The following is a 17,320-nucleotide window of genomic DNA, read 5'->3' as shown; positions in this document are numbered from 1 at the left end:
AGAAGACAATACTTTAAGAGTTAATTACACAAATGGGTCCTGTGGTTTATACATAATTTCGCCTTTGGGTACTAACTTTATTTTTTAACAGATTTAGGTTCTATGGTTTCAATTTTGTAACACCTTTGGGTACTAACACCAAAGTTAGTTAATTAATGACTAAAATACCCTTGCATTTTTTTAAGTTTATCAATGTAACACATTTGGGTACTAACACCTAATTTTATTTAAGTTTAAATCAATTTTACAAAATCTATTTATTTTTTTTATTTTCATCTTTTTATTATATCTCTTAATTAACATAAAGTCTATTTTTTTATTTTCATATTTTTATTAAATTTCTAATTTAACATAAAATCTACTTGTTACACCAGTATTTTTTTTAAATAGATTTTTTAAATAAAATCTACTAGCTATATAGTTTTATGTAAATTAAATTTCTTACTAGTTTTAAATAATGTAAACCTTACTCGTTTTCAATTTTGGATATATATGATTGATAATAATAATAATAATAATAATAATAATAATAATAATAATAATAATAATAATAATAAATATCTTTCATGTAAAAAAATAAGCCATTTTTAACTTGTTTTTTTTGTTCATTTACATTTTACTATTTTAGAAAGATATTTAATTTACATAAAATCTACTAGTTGCACCACTAAAATCTACTAGCTATATAGTTTTTTTGTAAATTAAATATCTTTTTTACAAAAAAAAACGAGTTAAAAAAAGGCTTAAATTTTTTTAGTTTTATCTAAAATACCTAGCTATATAGTTTTATCTAAAATACCTAGCTATATAGTTTTATGTAAATTAAATATCTTTCTAAAATAATAAAATGTAAATGAAAAAAAATGAGTTAAAAAAATGCTTAAATTTTTTTATATGAAAGATATTTATTATTATCAATCATTTCATTCCAAAATTGAAAACGAGTAAGGTTTACATTATTTAAAACGAGTAAGAAATTTAATTTACATAAAACTTTATAGTTAGTAGATTTTATTTAAAATATCTATTTAAAAAAATACTGGTGTAACAAATAGATTTTATGTTAAATAAGAAATTTAATAAAAATATGAACATAAAAAAAAATAAATAGAGTTTATGTTAATTAAGAGATATAATAAAAAGATGAAAATAAAAAAAATAAATAAATTTTGTAAAATTGATTTAAACTTAAATAAAATTAGGTGTTAATACCCAAATGTGTTACATTGATAAACTTAAAAAAATGCAAGGGTATTTTAGTCATTAATTAACTAATTTTGGTGTTAGTACCCAAAGGTGTTACAAAATTGAAACCATAGAACCTAAACCTGTTAAAAAATAAAGTTAGTACCCAAAGGCGAAATTAGGTATAAACCACAGGACCCATTTGTGTAATTAACTCATACTTTAAAGAAGCTTAAATATTCTTGTTTAATCAAACGGTAACAAAAAAACTCACATTCATGTCTTATAAAAATTAACAAGCCACAAACAACATAAACGTTATAAAAGAATTAAATTAAATAATTGGGTATATGCCTTATAAATGCATATTGCATACTCTTCGTATCTCGCCATGCTTTTTTCCTCTTTTCACACCAACATTTCCCAATCTCTCCATAGCCGAAGAAAAATCTTGAAAAAACTTGTTCTTGTCGTTTGCGAATGCTTGTACTAAAGGCCTCGTTCTAGGGTCCAAAAATAGTTCTTTATCAGTTGCCAACAAACCCAATTTCGCTTGCAAGTTTTGAAAATATGCATTATCAAATGAAAAAGGTGTTGTTGCATCAAAAGGTATCACAACACCGACGTTGCCACCATGTTGTGGGCAAGTCATTCTAAGGGATTTCAGTTGCCTCGGATCCATGTCCGGATCTGGCTTGTTTGTCCCTTTAAAGTTGTAAAGGCGATTCACAAAGTGTTTACAATGCGCATAGCCGATAGAATGGGCTCCTGATAGGACTACCAGATCGTTAAGCGTAAGACCTTTGGATGAGAAAAGCTTAATGAGGTTATCAATGGTGGAATTCGCATGTGGGATATTTGGGTACACCAAACTTGCCATTGGTTTTTGTTTTCCATCCCACCTTCCTTTCTTAACCGCATAATATGGACCTCCCGCCTGTTTTTAAGAAAATATATATAGATGTTCTTTAGTTAACATGTGATGAACAAAAGAAAAGGGAAATAACATATATCTAGTATCATACACACACAAATATATTATCAAATGTATTAGTACTGTATACGTCTAGGTGTGTAAATGTGCTGAGCTAGAGACTACAAAATGTTTAATTACCGCTCCCGAGCCCGAGGTTTATATACCGAGCTAGCCTATATATATAGGTATATAAATTTAATAATTATTAAATGTGACCGAGACTAGACTAGGCTTGAAGATTTTTCATGAGCTAGAGCTTTGGATATAAATTTAAAATTTAGTTTATGTTTTAGGCAAAAATCCTGAACTCTCCTCTTCAAAGTTTGGTTAAGCCCACGATTGCGCTCTTAGAAAAATAAATCATTGGTCCACCACTACATGTGATAGAACAACTAGTTTACTTGTAATGTGCTGCTCTCTCGGTTTCTTGTTGAGCGCTATTTCACCAAGGGCCATGTTATTATCCATTTGGTCCATGCTTTGAGTCACAACTAGTATCAAAATGTCTTCTTTTCGTATAAAGACATGCCTCTTTGGTTATAACATGCCTTGCTAACGATCCAACTTGCCTGCTCGTGGTGGTGGGAATGGTCTCGTTCCTATTTCAAAGACTTGGCTGGACTGCTGCTCTAACCACATCTAGGATCTATCATGCCTCTTCCACGTTCGTAACAAAATCATGCCCTTTTTCCTTACTCACTTCACTAAACTTGTTATGTTTCAATTTGGGGCAATTACATCATAAATGACAAGTTTATCATACTCAAAACATGTTTGTTGTTAGGTTATTTCTTTGGTGCATGTCCCGTCTTTTTTCTAATTGCAACATGTTTTAATGTCATACTTACGTTGCCCATATGCATTTTCCCAAACTTTGCACTTTGTCTTGTTTCCTTGAAATATGGGTGTTCACGGATTAGTTTAAAACTACAAAACCGCTCAAATCGGTCATCGATTTGGTTTCACGGTCGGTTTTTCTTTCAAACGTTTGGTTGGTTAGTTTCAAAAATTTCAAACCATAACGAGTAGTTTGGCTTGCGGCAACCGGTCGTATTAATTGGACTAGGCCATAAATTTTTATTATTCTTTTTTTAGTATATTAAGTAAGATATATTCCTTTTATTAACCCGTCTGAGTCCTAAACGTTTCTTTTCTTGCTAAAATCATTTTCAAGGTCAACATGTTTAATCACTTTTTGTAATCCTTGTTATGTTAATTGTTAAGTTTTAGTCCCAGTTTTTATTCAAAACTGTTATTGCTTCCTATTAAGTTTTAGAGGCCCAATAAAGCTCAAACCTAAAATCGAACAAGAACCAAATCGTTAAGAGCGATTATTTTTTGTTCGGTTTTATTTTTCAACTGTCCATTTTTGGTTTTCGATAATAAAAATCGTTACTAAGAGTTTGGCATACACGTTGACCAAAAAATCGTTAAAACCAAGCGCGAATACTCCTACTTAAATCCCTTAGGCTGTCCGGAGTGGTGCGGCAAAGGGTTTTGCCGTGCGGCAACACCTCCGCCGACCCCTTTTGCGCGGTTTCATTGCCAAATCGGTGTAGGCTTGCCACTCGGGAATCATGAGAGAGAGGGGGTAGTGTGAGAGAGAGAGGGTACTGTGAGGTGGGGTCCATTCCAATCTCAACCAATCACACATTTTTCTTTTTTTTTAAATAGTTTACCACTTCACCAAGTGTCTAACCAATTTTGAGCATAGTTTACCACTTTGACATGACACACTCTCATTGATTGATTTTTTAGTTTGTCACTCTCAAATGTTTAACCACTCCTTACACCTTTATTTCTCAATCTAGGACAAAGCCTCTTACTTCCTATGTCATCATTCCATTTTCTTTCTTTTTTTTTAAACGGCCAACGAATCCTCCAAATGGGCTACTGGCGAAATTCACCACATCGGGATACACTCGCCTTCCGAACCGGGGAAAACCCCCACCTAGGGCCGAAGCCCGTGAACACTCGCCCGAAGGCACGACAGTGCGGTGAGGTAAAACCCGCTCAGTTCAAGGATCGAACTAGCGATCGCCGCCTACTCGCCTAGTCTCCCATCATCACCAGGTGCCGCAGAAACTAAATGCTAGGGGCAGGAATTGAACTTGAGTCACTTGGAACACAAGGTCTCTCCCTTACCACTCCACCACTAGCTCATTGGCATTCCATTTTCTTTCTAAACTGACATTACCTTTTCCGTGTCTAACCACCTTGTCTCACAAGGTTCCTCCAAGATCAACCGTCGATTGAAATGTCAAAGGGTTGTAGAACTTATCATTCTCCTAATGTTAGGTGCTAAAGTTCAAATGTAGTAGCTTTATCTATTTTGATTAAGGGATAACATCAATTGTATTACTAGAACGTGCTTCATTAAGGGTAAAAAGGGTAAACATACTTTCATATATAAAACGCCATTGAAAATATAAAACGTCAAATAAATACAAAACGCCAATTTTATTACTGCGTAGTTTTTTCTGTGTTTTAGTTAAGGTCTTATCCTACAAAAACGCCATAAAATATAAACGCCAATCCTGAGAGATGGGGACGTTTAACAGATTTAACGGATAAGGCTGAGCAAAACCGAATACTTTGTTAATTGCATTTATTGTTATAATAATATCCCGCCTAAACTACGCGCCAAAAACATCCTATAAAAAGAAACGTCTCAGCACCTTCCGTTGATCACAACAAAAAAACACAAAAACACAATGGTTCTATAACTTTTTAAAAACAATTAAAAGTATGACACACGTAAATGAACGTCATAAATATATGTCATAAATGTACGTCGTAAAAGCATATCAAAAATGAGTGTCAAGAACGCGTGTCATCAAAGTATCATCAAAAGATGACACATAAATGCATGTCATCTTAATTTTATGACGTGTCCTTCAACGACACCATTTTGCATGTCATAAGTACCCTTTATGTGTCAAGAAAGGTGTTTTTTAGTAGTTATAAGACTTTCATGTCTTGTATACCTACAACTTTCAATGATGAGAAAGGAGGTACTAGAGTTGTTAAGTGGCTGGAGGAGATGGAAGCAATCTTGGATATGAGTGATCATGCAAAGAAGGACAAAGCAAGATATGCAATGAAACCGAATTGACGAACCGAAATGGTTCAGTTAAACTATAACCAATTAAGCGAAATTTGTAGTTTGGTTTTGGTTTTGGCATGTTGCATAACCAAATCAGTTGAACCAGACCGTAATGAACCAAACCGATTATACTTGTAGCGATCTCATACATGTGATTCTTCATTTGAGTATTTCTATATTTAGAGCTTTTAGTCATACATATTAAGTTGTGTAGCCCTATTAATGGTTATCTTCAAGTTTCATTACCTACGTATCTTCGAAATATAACTTGCTACACGTCATGTTGATTTAGAGCAACCTAATGTATCTCTTGAAAATCATTAAATGGATTATATGATAGATGCAAGGGCTACAATGGAACAGAGGTTCATCTTAGGTGTCAACCACTCAACCTCATAGGCAATGTGTACCCTTATCCTATTTATTTGTATTTATATACTATTAATTTGTAACATTTATATATAGAATATCCTATTTCCTTATTCTTCTTTATTATTTCCCCTAGTGATATTCCTTCCCCATTTAGTTGATACTTTCCATGTTTGCATGTTTCTTCTTGTATTTGTAATCGGCTCTGCCGAGTTTTTTCAGTATGAATGAGAATTATCAATCTCTTGCCATATAATTCTATATGGTATCAGAGCGGGTTTTTACCTAGCTCTTGAAAGATCGAATTCATGGCGGGAGAAGACTCGACCAACAAAAACAAAGACGGAGAAAGCTATGCTGGAGCCATTCCTCACGAATCACCATACTATCTCCACCCATCGGATCTTCCGAAACAGTTACATGTCAACGAAGCTTTAACCGACTACAATTATGCAGATTGGAAGCAAGAGATGACGAACTTCCTTTTTGCCAAAAACAAGATTGAGTTCGTTGATGGATCAATCAAGAAACCGGAAAAATCGTCTAAAGATTACATGCCGTGGATGCGTGCCGACGCCATGATAAAGGGTTGGCTAACGACGGCAATGGAAAAGAACATCCGCAATAGTGTAAAATATGCTAGCACGGCAGCCGAAATATGGTCCGATCTTGACGAAAGATTCGGAAAGGAGAGCGCTCCTAGAGCGTACGAAATCAAACAGAAAATTGCTGTTTCCCGTCAAGGAAGGGATTCGGTATCGGCATATTTCACACACCTTCGATCACTATGGGATGAGGCCCAGTCGGTTCAACCGTTTCCATAGTGTTCGTGCAACAAGTGTGAGTGTGAAATTGGGAAGAAAGTGTTTGAGCACCAAGAGAAGGAACATCTATATGAATTTCTCATGGGGTTGAACACCGAATTCACGGTTATTCGAACCCAGATTCTGGCCACGAAACCCATCTCTTCATTCACGGCCGCATACCACATGGTTCACGATGATGAAAAGCAACGGGCCGTCTCAAGTGAGAACAAAGGTGGCGTGGAGGCAGCCGCTTTCAAGGCATTCCAGAAACGTGATGGTAATTTCGGCAAAGAAAAGGCGGGAACGAAGGGATTGAAGGAGGGAGCCGATCACTGCTCCTTTTGCAATAAAGACGGCAACAAGCGGGAGGGATGTTTTAAACTAGTCGGATATCCCGATTGGTGGCCCGGGAAGAAAGGGGAAAAGACTAAAGGAAGAGCCGCTTGTGTCGAAGCGGAACCGAGCCCTATACCCGGTTTGACACAGGAGAACTACCAAACACTTCTCAAACAGTTCTCAAGCTCCGGTAATGTTGACACAACAAAATCTTTTGCTAATATGGCTAGTAAAACAGACGAAGTAGGTGAGTGGATAATAGATTCGGGTTGCACCGAATATATAACACATTTGCAAAACACTCTTATTAATGAAAAGGCTGCACCATTCGAAGGGTCCGTACTCATTCCGAATGGTGAATCCATCCCTGTAAAGGGAAAGGGGGAATACGTTCTCCCTGGAGGAGCCAAAGTAAAAAACGTCCTTTATATTCCTGATTTTAAATGCAATTTGCTTCAGTTAGTCGCCTTAGCCGTGATCTGCAATGTGTCGTATCATTTTTTCCCGACTTTTGTGTCATGCAGGGATTGCAGAGGAGGAACTTGATTGGAGCGGGTAGATGCGGGGGGGGCTATACCGAATGAAGATGGTACAAGAGAAGAAAGCCTTGGCAAGCACCATTGAGACGTGGCACAAGAGACTTGGACATGCCTCGAAGGGAAAACTTGCCAAAGTTGATTTTCTAAGTACTATTACTACTGAACTTGGTAATTTTTGTGATTCTTGTGCCATGGCCAAATTTGCCAGAACACCTTTTCCATCTAGTTTTATTAAAACCATTGAACCTTTTCAGTTAGTTCACTGTGATATTTTTGGGGGGGGGGGGGTATCGTGTGCCATCGTATACCAAGGCCAATTATTTCCTTACCATAGTTGATGACTATAGTAGAGCCGTGTGGGTGTTTCTTATTAAACATAAAAGTGATGCGAGCAAATGTCTTATGTTTTTTTGTAAAATGGTTGAGGTCCAAATTGATAAAAACATTAAAAGGATAAGATGTGACAACGGTGGTGAGTTTACATCTAATGACATGATGGAATTCTATAATGAAAGGGGGATGTTACTTGAGACCACGTGTCCCCACACCCCTCAACAAAACGGCGTTGTTGAGAGAAAACACCGACATCTTTTAGAGACGGCTCGGGCCTTAAGGTTCGGTGCAAACCTCCCTAAACGTTTTTGGGGAGAGTGTGTTCTTACGGCGGTATATGTTATAAATCGTTTACCTTCAAATGTCCTTAAAAACAAAACTCCCTATGAAATCATCTTTGGAACCAAACCCGATTACGGTCATCTTAGGGTCTTTGGTTGCCTTGTTTATTTTAAAAATTTTAATACAAAGGGGGACAAGTTCGAGCAAAGGGGGAAACCGGGAGTATTTCTAGGATACCCTCCGGGAATAAAAGGATACAAAATTTTCGATCTTGAAACAAGAAAGATCATGGTCAGTAGAGATGTTCTCTTCTACGAAGAGAACTTTCCTTTTGCCAAAATTCACACGGGTGAGGTAGATGATAATGTTAAGCTTGTTAAAATACATGAGTGTCTTGATAATTGCCAAGTTCAAGAGCCATTGACCGATTGCCACCCAAACCAATCTCAAAATATTGAAAGTCAGGAAGTTGAAATCAATGAGAATGTGAATGGGCCTGATCACGAGAATGTAAATGGGCCTGAGGTAGATTCTGATTTGGGCCAAAATGTATAAGGGGAGGCCGAAGATAATGGAGTTGGACCCAATATTGAAATAAATAATTTGGAAGGTGAAAATATTGAAGTTGGTGGGGTAGAACCCACTGCCGAAGCCAGACCAACTCGTACCAGGTCGCAACCTTCAAAATTCAAAGATTTCGTGGTCAACGTTCCCCCCTCGGTTCAACACCCCAGATCCAGTCAAGCCTCCTCCGTGGTATGTAAACCCATGTATCCTATTTCTGATTTTGTTTCATATAACAATTTTTCTTGTAAGCAAAAGGCCTTTTTAGCGGCCATCAATAAAAATGATGAGCCAAGGTGTTTTCAAGAAGCTTCGCAAGACTCGCGTTGGTGTGAAGCTATGAGAAGTGAAATTAAGGCCTTGGAAAAGAACGGGACGTGGACCTTGGAAAGTCTTCCGCAAGGGAAACGAGCCATTGATTCGAAGTGGGTCTACAAAATTAAGTACAAGCCAAACGGTGAAATTGAAAGATTCAAGGCTCGACTCGTTGCAAAGGGGTTTACGCAACAAGAAGGAATTGATTATCATGACACGTTCGCGCCTGTTGCTAAACTAGTAACCATGCGAACTCTTCTTGCCGTGGCGGTCAAAAGAAACTGGGTTATTCACCAACTCGACGTAAACAATGCCTTCCTTCACGGTGAACTCGAGGAAGAAGTGTACATGAAGATTCCTCAAGGTTTCACCAACAAAGACGAAACGCGTGTGTGTCGACTAAGGAAGTCCCTATATAGGTTAAAGCAGGCCTCACGAAATTGGTACCACAAATTCACCACATTTCTTTTAAGCATGAGTTTCAAACAATCCAAAGCGGACCACTCCTTGTTCATTTTCGAGACCGGTGACATCATGACAGTTATTTTGATCTATGTTGACGATGTCATAATAACGGGGAATTGTTTGGCAAAGATCGAAGAGGTTAAGAAGAAACTTGATCAAAATTTCAGCATTAAGGACCTGGGAGTCCTAAAATACTTTCTTGGTATAGAAGTTGCCAGAACCAAAGAGGGTCTTGTCCTTAGCCAACGCAAATACACGTTGGACATTTTGGAGGATAGCGGAAAGCTGGGGTGTAAACCTTGTGTGACTCCGATTGAACGGGGTTTGAAGGTAGACAAAGGAGAAGAAAATGATCGTGTTGATGCTGGTCAATATCGTCGCTTGATAGGGCGGCTTTTATATTTACAAGCCACTCGACCAGACATCACATATGCGGTTAATGTCCAAAGTCAGTTCGTGGCGGATCCTAGAAGCAATCATTTGGAGGCAGTCAATCGGGTTCTTGGATACCTGAAGGGTACCCCGGGGCAAGGTATCCTTCTCTCGCGTACCGGGGACCCGACTCTATCCGCGTATTGTGATTCTGACTGGCTAGGATGTCCCTACACAAGGAGGTCACGCACAGGTTACTTCTTATTGCTCGGGGGCTCTCCCATCTCGTGGAAAACGAAGAAACAATCAGTGGTCTCGCGCTCTTCGCCCGAAGCCGAGTATCGTGCAATGGCAAGCACGGTGAGCGAAATTCTTTGGTTGCACTGGCTCTTTAAGGAATTAGGAATTCAAAGTGGTTCGCCTACCCCCTTGTTCTGTGACAACCAAGCAGCTCGACACATTGCAAATAATCTGGTCTACCACGAGAGGACAAAACATGTCGAAATGGACTGTTACTTTGTGAGTGAGCGCGTGGAGTCCAAGGAGATTGTTACTATGAATATCAGTAGTAAAATGCAGATTGCTGATCTGTTGACAAAAGGCCTCTCAAGACAACAACTCGATTTCCTACTTGGCAAGATTTGCATGATTGATTTACACGCTTCATCTTGAGGGGGAATATAGAATATCCTATTTCCTTATTCTTCTTTATTATTTCCCCTAGTGATATTCCTTCCCCATTTAGTTGATACTTTCCATGTTTGCATGTTTCTTCTTGTATTTGTAATCGGCTCTGCCGAGTTTTTGAAGTATGAATGAGAATTATCAATCTCTTGCCATATAATTCTATAATATACATGTATGATTGTAAATTGTATTTAAGTGGTTGTACCCTAATCAAATAATGGTTTCATTATCTTACCAAATTCAGTCGGTGTGATCTAGGGATGAGCATTTGGTATTGGGTATCGGTACCGAACCGTATCAGGTATATTCGATACCGGTACCCACTTTCCCCTTTTTTCGGTAACGGTACGGTACCGGTATTTATGGGTTAAACACCGGTAAATACTGGTACCGGTATCCACTTTTTCCGTTTTTTGGCACCAGTACTTGCGGTATTGGTACCGGTTAGTTCCTTTGAAAAGTCATCTTTAAGACAAAAAAAAAAAAAATCATTTGGGTTTGAGGGTCCTGCTTATATCCACATGCCAAAAATTACCACTTTCTTCACAAGGCATTATATATGATTTATATGGATATAGACATGTGTGAACATCCGTAGTGTGCGTCAATGGCCCATGTGCATGGCCAAGCATGCGTCGGGTGGATGCCGACTCAGGGTCAAAATCGAAACAGGGTCTGAATATGTTTTATATTTTATATGTATACATATAGACAAAGGGTAAAATGAAAACCACCTTGAATTGCAAGAATCAGAGAACTAAGTCTTGCAAAAGGTTTTTTCAAAAAAAAATTTCTCGAAAATCTTTAAAAAAAATCACCTGTTTCGTCAAAAAAATAAAAAATAAAAAAAAATGTTGCATGCAAAAATTTACATCAGGTGTAAAAAAAATCTCATCTCCGTAATGTAACAGAATCTACATCAGTCGTAAACAAAACTTACACCAGGAGTAAACAAAACTTATATCAGGCGTAACTACTGACTCGACAATTTTTCTTATAGATGTGTTTATAATATTTTCATCTATGTTTGTGCAAAAATTATGGCACAACTCACGCAGAAAGTATGAGCTCTCATGGTTATCATAATTCGTTGTGGTTCTTAATTGAACCAAAGCCTATATATATATATATATATATATATATATATATATATATATAGGGAGGGGCTCATGCGAGAACCTTGAGAACCAATGTGAACACAACCTAAAATAGCTAAAAAAACCTAAAATAACCTAACCCCCTAACCCCCCCCCCCAAAAAAACCTAAACCTCCCCCCCCACCCCAAGCTAAAATGCTAAAAACTAAACCCCCCAAAAAACCTAAAAAAATTAAAAAAATCTAAAATTTTTTTTTTGCATTTTTTAATATTTTTTATGTTAAAATCGCAACTTTTAGAAGCCAAAAAAAAAATTTTAAAAATTTTTTTTTTTTTTGCTTCGAAAAGTAGCGATTTTTTTATAAACAATATTAAAAAATTCAAAAAAAAAATTTTTGTGTGATTTTTAGCTATTTTTAGGCATTTTTTGTGTGTTCACATTTGTTCTCGCGGTTCTCACAATAAGAGGTGGTTCTCGCATGATCTTCTCCCTATATATATATATATACATATATATATATATATATATATATATATATATATATATATATATATATATATATACACACACACCAAATTGAAACATAAGTCGTTGGATCGAATCCTTGCTTGTGCATGAAATTTTATTTTCTTTTTTTCCATTTGGAAAATGAAGTTAACAGAAATGTTGTTAATAGTTAATTAGTATTTTATTTGTAGGAATGTATTAGAACTTAACTAATTTTTCCTACCTTAAAATGAAATTTAATTTAAAATATATTAAAATTATGTCAAGTTAATTCAAATTTAACGTAACAAAATTATGTAGTTTTGGGGGTTTATTTTGTTAATCCTTTTCCTTCTACTATTCAAGTATTAGTGAGGGATTATTTATGTTTATGTGTTTAGTATTTAGTTTAAAATTAACATAATAAAATCATTTATTATTTTTAGTTAAATAATAAAAAAATGTACCGAGCACGTGTCGATATTCTTTTAGCCATATTACAACTTTATATTGTGTGTGTTTTCTCTTTAGGTTGCTATAGCGACTGTGGGACTGTACGGGTACCTTATCAATTCCTTACCAAACCGAGCTTATAGGCGAACGAGTTCCCCTCTTGTCTCGGCCGCAGTTAAACCCACTCTCTCATTAACATTTAATTCATTTTAGGTCCACTAAACATTTAAACCATTTTTTAATTATAATCATTTACCATTTACCCAGTTATGGATTACTCTAATTAAATTATAATTTTAAGCCAAATAAAAACCCAATATTATATATGGAATTGAAACTTTGAATGATTTCGTTTAGAAACTTTTAATATTATAACATTACAGGGTGGATAGGGCCAGGTTTTTTTAAGAATCTCAGAGAGCCATGCCCATATGACAACGAAGTCTGATGTGAAGTTTGATTGCAGATGCTCTATGGAACATGTATAAACAATTTATACATGAGCTAGTGGGATTCTCTTGCGTTTCGCTGTGAAAATACAGTCGGTATCTGTCTGATTCATTACGTATAGCAACCGAATAAGAAAACACAAAAAGTAAAGTCTTGATATGCTTTTCGATCAAGATCGGTTTGGTTCATTACATTACCGGCACTTAGAACAAGTTTTTAAAGAAAAGTTAAACTAAATGAAAAGTAAATGAGTTAAAAACGTGTATTATTTAAAATATATAGATGAAAGTAAACTTAAAAATAATATATATAATAAAGGGGGAATGATCCATTAAAAAGTGGATTTTGTCTAAGTAGCCTAGAAAGGATTGTGATGATGACATGTGGCACTCCTAATAAATAGAAATGAAGAGCATTTTGGTCCTTATAAATAGGAGTGAAAATGACATGTAGCACCCTTTTTTTTAAAAAAAATACAACAAAAATAAATCTAGTACAAAAAATATAGCACAAAAAATCTAGTACAAAAAAATATAGTACAAAAAAAATCTAGTATAAAAAAAATATAGCACGAAAAAATTCAGCGAAAAAATGTAGTACAAAAAAAAATCCAGCACAAAAAATTGAGAAAAAAATTAAAACAAAAAAATTCAGCACAAAAATATAGTACAAAAATTCAGCACAAAAAAATGTTATACAACATAGAAATACAACACATTTTAGTAGGTTTTTTTAGTCTTCATATTGTATATAGCAATATGGTACTCAAATTAAAGATAAAAAACGCTCCATTTTACGGTGAAATTTTTATGAAAAAATAATGTCGTATAAAAAAGTTATGAACGTTTAAAAAATGGGGGTGGAATATGCATGTGTCTTGCATGTGGAGAGAGAAAGTCCATAAATATGATTTTCCTAATATACCCTTCCACTCATCCTTTCTCCTACACTTGCATCTTAACCATTGATTTGAAAAATTGATGGTTAAGATTCCTTCTTATCCTATTTAGGCAAAATATACTTTTTATTTGATCTTACCCATGTACTAAAGTTACTATATATATATACAACATCAAAACAACTATACATCACATAAGTAGAAAAATAGACTATATATAAAGTTACACTTTACGTTACATACGTCACTTTATACATTTTAAAAGGGCACGCAAAACACTTTTCAGACAAACAGATTTTATCTAATCATCAAAGGGACATAATTTGATCGTTAATGAATTGGCCCCATCTCACTGGATCACATGTTGTTACCAAATTGCTAACCTACAATATTCTAATAGGCAATAGAGAATATGACCGGTCAATACATCCATTAGTTCTCTTATAAAATAGCTTTAAGAAATATTTAACAAAATCATGTGCTTTTATATATTACAAAGAGATAATGTAAGCAAATATATTTAACTTTTTAATTTTTTTATATTTATTTATCTTTCAACTAATAAAACTATTATATAAGTCATTGAAGAATATTTATTTGAAATCAGTTATATCAAATTATAACAATAGAAACACATTAATTGACGAAAATATATAAATAAAAACATCAATAATAATTAATTAATTGAAATATAATATAATGAAACCTCAAAAAAATAGCATTGCATTTCTAAATAAACGTAGGTTATATTTAGCATCTTTTACATGTTAAACAGATGCCATAAGATTCATCTTTAATATATATATATATATATATAATATTTAACTTTATACGAATGGGTTGATAACCCATTAGCAAAAGCAAAACCTAATTAGAGCACACTTAGTTATTCCAACAGGAGATTTAGAAACGAGTTCGCCTGAACATGTATCTTATGTCTAAGTTCCTCATGGCACAATTACAAAACCATCCAAAACACACACACACTTTTCTCTGTTTTTGCTCTTTATTAGGAGAACTAACGGTCAGGGCACGTTATTTTATGAAAAAAAACCCGATATATATATATATATATATAGGGAGAAGATCATGCGAGAACCACCTCTTATTGTGAGAACCGCGAGAACCAATGTGAACACACCAAAAATGCCTAAAAATAGCTAAAAATCACACAAAAAATTTTTTTTTTGAATTTTTTAATATTTTTTATAAAAAAATCGCTACTTTTCGAAGCCAAAAAAAAAATTCTTTCTAAATTTTTTTTTTAAAATTTTTTTTTGGCTTCTAAAAGTAGCGATTTTAACATAAAAAATATTAAAAAATTCAAAAAAAAAATTTTAGATTTTTTTTGATTTTTTTTAGATTTTTTTAGGTTTTTTGGGGGTTTAGTTTTTAGCATTTTAGCTTGGGGGGTGTTTAGGTTTTTGGGGGGTGGGGGAGGGGGGTTTAGGTTTTGGGGGGGGGGGGGGGATGGGGGGGGTTAGGTTTTTTTTAGCATTTAGCTTGGGGGGGTTTAGGTTTTTGGGAGGGGGGAGGGGGTGAGGGTTAGGTTTTTTTAGATTTTTTTTAGGTTTTTTTAGCTATTTTAGGTTGTGTTCACATTGGTTCTCAAGGTTGTCACAATAAAGGTGGTTCTCGCATGAGCCCCTCCCTATATATATATATATATATATATATATATATATATATATATATATATATATATATATATATATATATATATATATATATATATATATATATATATATATATATATATATACACTCATACAAACACCAACATAAGTCCACTTATAAAAATATTCTTATGGTTTAGAGATTAGTTATTAGCCCATTAGCATTATCTTTAAACCTCTAGTGAGCCTAATACCCAATTTCGTTAAAACCGAATGGCACGTTTTTTCAAGCTCAAAAAAGGTACACGAATTCTCAGGACCGACACTCTCCTAATGAAACATCTAAGAAGGCTTCTATTAGGATGCTCTAAGCAATTAAAAGGCAATGTAGGTTGCTCTCGTAACAAAGAAATATATATACTGAAATAAAAGAAAACTACTTTTGTTGAATGCATCATGTGATCTTGACCACATGTACAGAGAATATTAATAGGTTGTTTTGTATTTTATTAGATTATAACTAGACAAAAACATGTTAATAGAATAATTTAAGTCGTTATCACTTCTTTTATTTTTTTACAATTATAATAATATTTAATTTTATCAAATTAATATGGGTAAAGTTATAGGTCTCAGTTAACAATAAAAAAAAAACTAAACCTTTATATCTTTATGTTTAAATTATTTTCTGAACGTAAATCTGGTACAAAACTTACTGAATTATGCTAAAAACACACATATTATTAGTTCTTAGTCTATTATAGTGACTTACATTATTTGATTTTAACTCGATTATTTATCAACAAAATGTCTAGTGGTAAATTTAGTGGAAACGCAGGTTTGATTTCCGTTTGAGTCATTTTCAAGGGACATCTGGGTGAAGGGACGAATCAGGACTTTAATCTCGGGTTCGAACCTGACAGGAGGCGAGGGTTTAAGGATTCTATCCGGTTCCCGCTCATCGGAGGGCACGGTCTCATAGCAGTCGAGGAGTCGACCTTGAACACAGCCTCAAACAGGGTGAGTTTAAACGTAACATTCTTTGCCGTTAAAAAAAACTACCAAAATTTGCAAACAAGACCAATTTATGACAAATAACCACGCATATATAATAATATATAAATTAACTTAAAACGTAAAAAAAAATAAAGATAAAGCAATTAGATTAGAATAAGAAAGAATTAGCAATAATATTACCAAATGAATATAATCTCTGGCTGCAAGTGCAAGTATATCCGCACAGGATACAACCCCAGGGCACTTCATCTCCACCATAGCTTTCGCCTTCTCTATAATTTGATACGCGTAGGCCGGAATGTCCTGGTTATCCTCCGACTCCTTCTCCGGCAATCCCATGCTTCCGGGCTTCATTGATATCAAGATTGATCCATCACACCCCTACAAAATTTTCAATCAAATTTACACACTTACGCTAACATGCACACTGTAAATGTAAAACAATTCCGGTACCTGGACAAAACAGTCATGGAAGAAAAGGCGGATAGTCGCCGGAGCAGTGGCCGGCGACACTTTAAAGTTTTGAGAAGTGACGAAGGCGACAATCTGTTCGAGTTGAGGGCATGTTTTGGCGTAGTAATCCACTGTGAGGAAGCGGTGGTGTACCATGGAGGTGTTGACGGTTTCAGATGATAAGCAGGTGGTTATTGTGGTGGAGAACAAGAGTATGAGGATTGAAGATGACAGAGACATGGTGGTGGTGGTTTCAATTGTGGGTTGAGGGAGGATACTTTGCTGTATATATGATATTTTCTATCATTTATATCTATAGCCTATTGGTATCTTTCAGGTGGGCTAAGGCTTAGATACTATCAGGTCCTGGGTTCGATTCCGATATAATTAGGTAGTTACGCTCGTAACAAGATGATATTGAAATGGTTCGTAGCGTTTCCAAAAAAATTATATTTTTTTTATTTATTAGAAAACATAGGTTTTTGGTTGTAACGTAAAATAATATTAATATTTA

General features: G+C 34.8%; 1 protein-coding gene across 1 annotated transcript; it reads right to left on the bottom strand.

Moving 5' to 3' along the window:
• Positions 1–1,406: 1,406 nt before the first annotated feature.
• LOC110866697 (peroxidase 19) lies at positions 1,407–17,100 on the bottom strand. The gene is made up of 3 exons (XM_022115842.2): positions 16,807–17,100; positions 16,534–16,734; positions 1,407–2,122 (listed from the first exon to the last, which is right to left on the bottom strand). Exons 1-3 carry the CDS (start codon positions 17,044–17,046, stop codon positions 1,541–1,543), a joined length of 1,023 nt encoding a protein of 340 aa, XP_021971534.1. The 5' UTR covers positions 17,047–17,100; the 3' UTR covers positions 1,407–1,540.
• Between the last annotated feature and the right edge of the window lie 220 nt (positions 17,101–17,320).

Source organism: Helianthus annuus, chromosome 1 (assembly GCF_002127325.2).
Source record: "Helianthus annuus cultivar XRQ/B chromosome 1, HanXRQr2.0-SUNRISE, whole genome shotgun sequence".
Classification (NCBI taxonomy): Eukaryota; Viridiplantae; Streptophyta; class Magnoliopsida; order Asterales; family Asteraceae; genus Helianthus; species Helianthus annuus.
This window is presented reverse-complemented; position numbering and strand designations above follow the sequence as displayed.

Bases quoted from the DNA above. Each gene is read 5' to 3' on its own strand.
- LOC110866697 (XM_022115842.2), bottom strand. From the start codon at position 17,046: ATGTCTCTGTCATCTTCAATCCTCATACTCTTGTTCTCCACCACAATA. The intron at 16,735-16,806 runs GTACCGGAATTG...AAAATTTTGTAG, and splicing joins TCCATGACTGTTTTGTCCAG to GGGTGTGATGGATCAATCTT. The intron at 2,123-16,533 runs GTAATATTATTG...TCTTAAAAACAG, and splicing joins CCAGAGATTATATTCATTTG to GCGGGAGGTCCATATTATGC.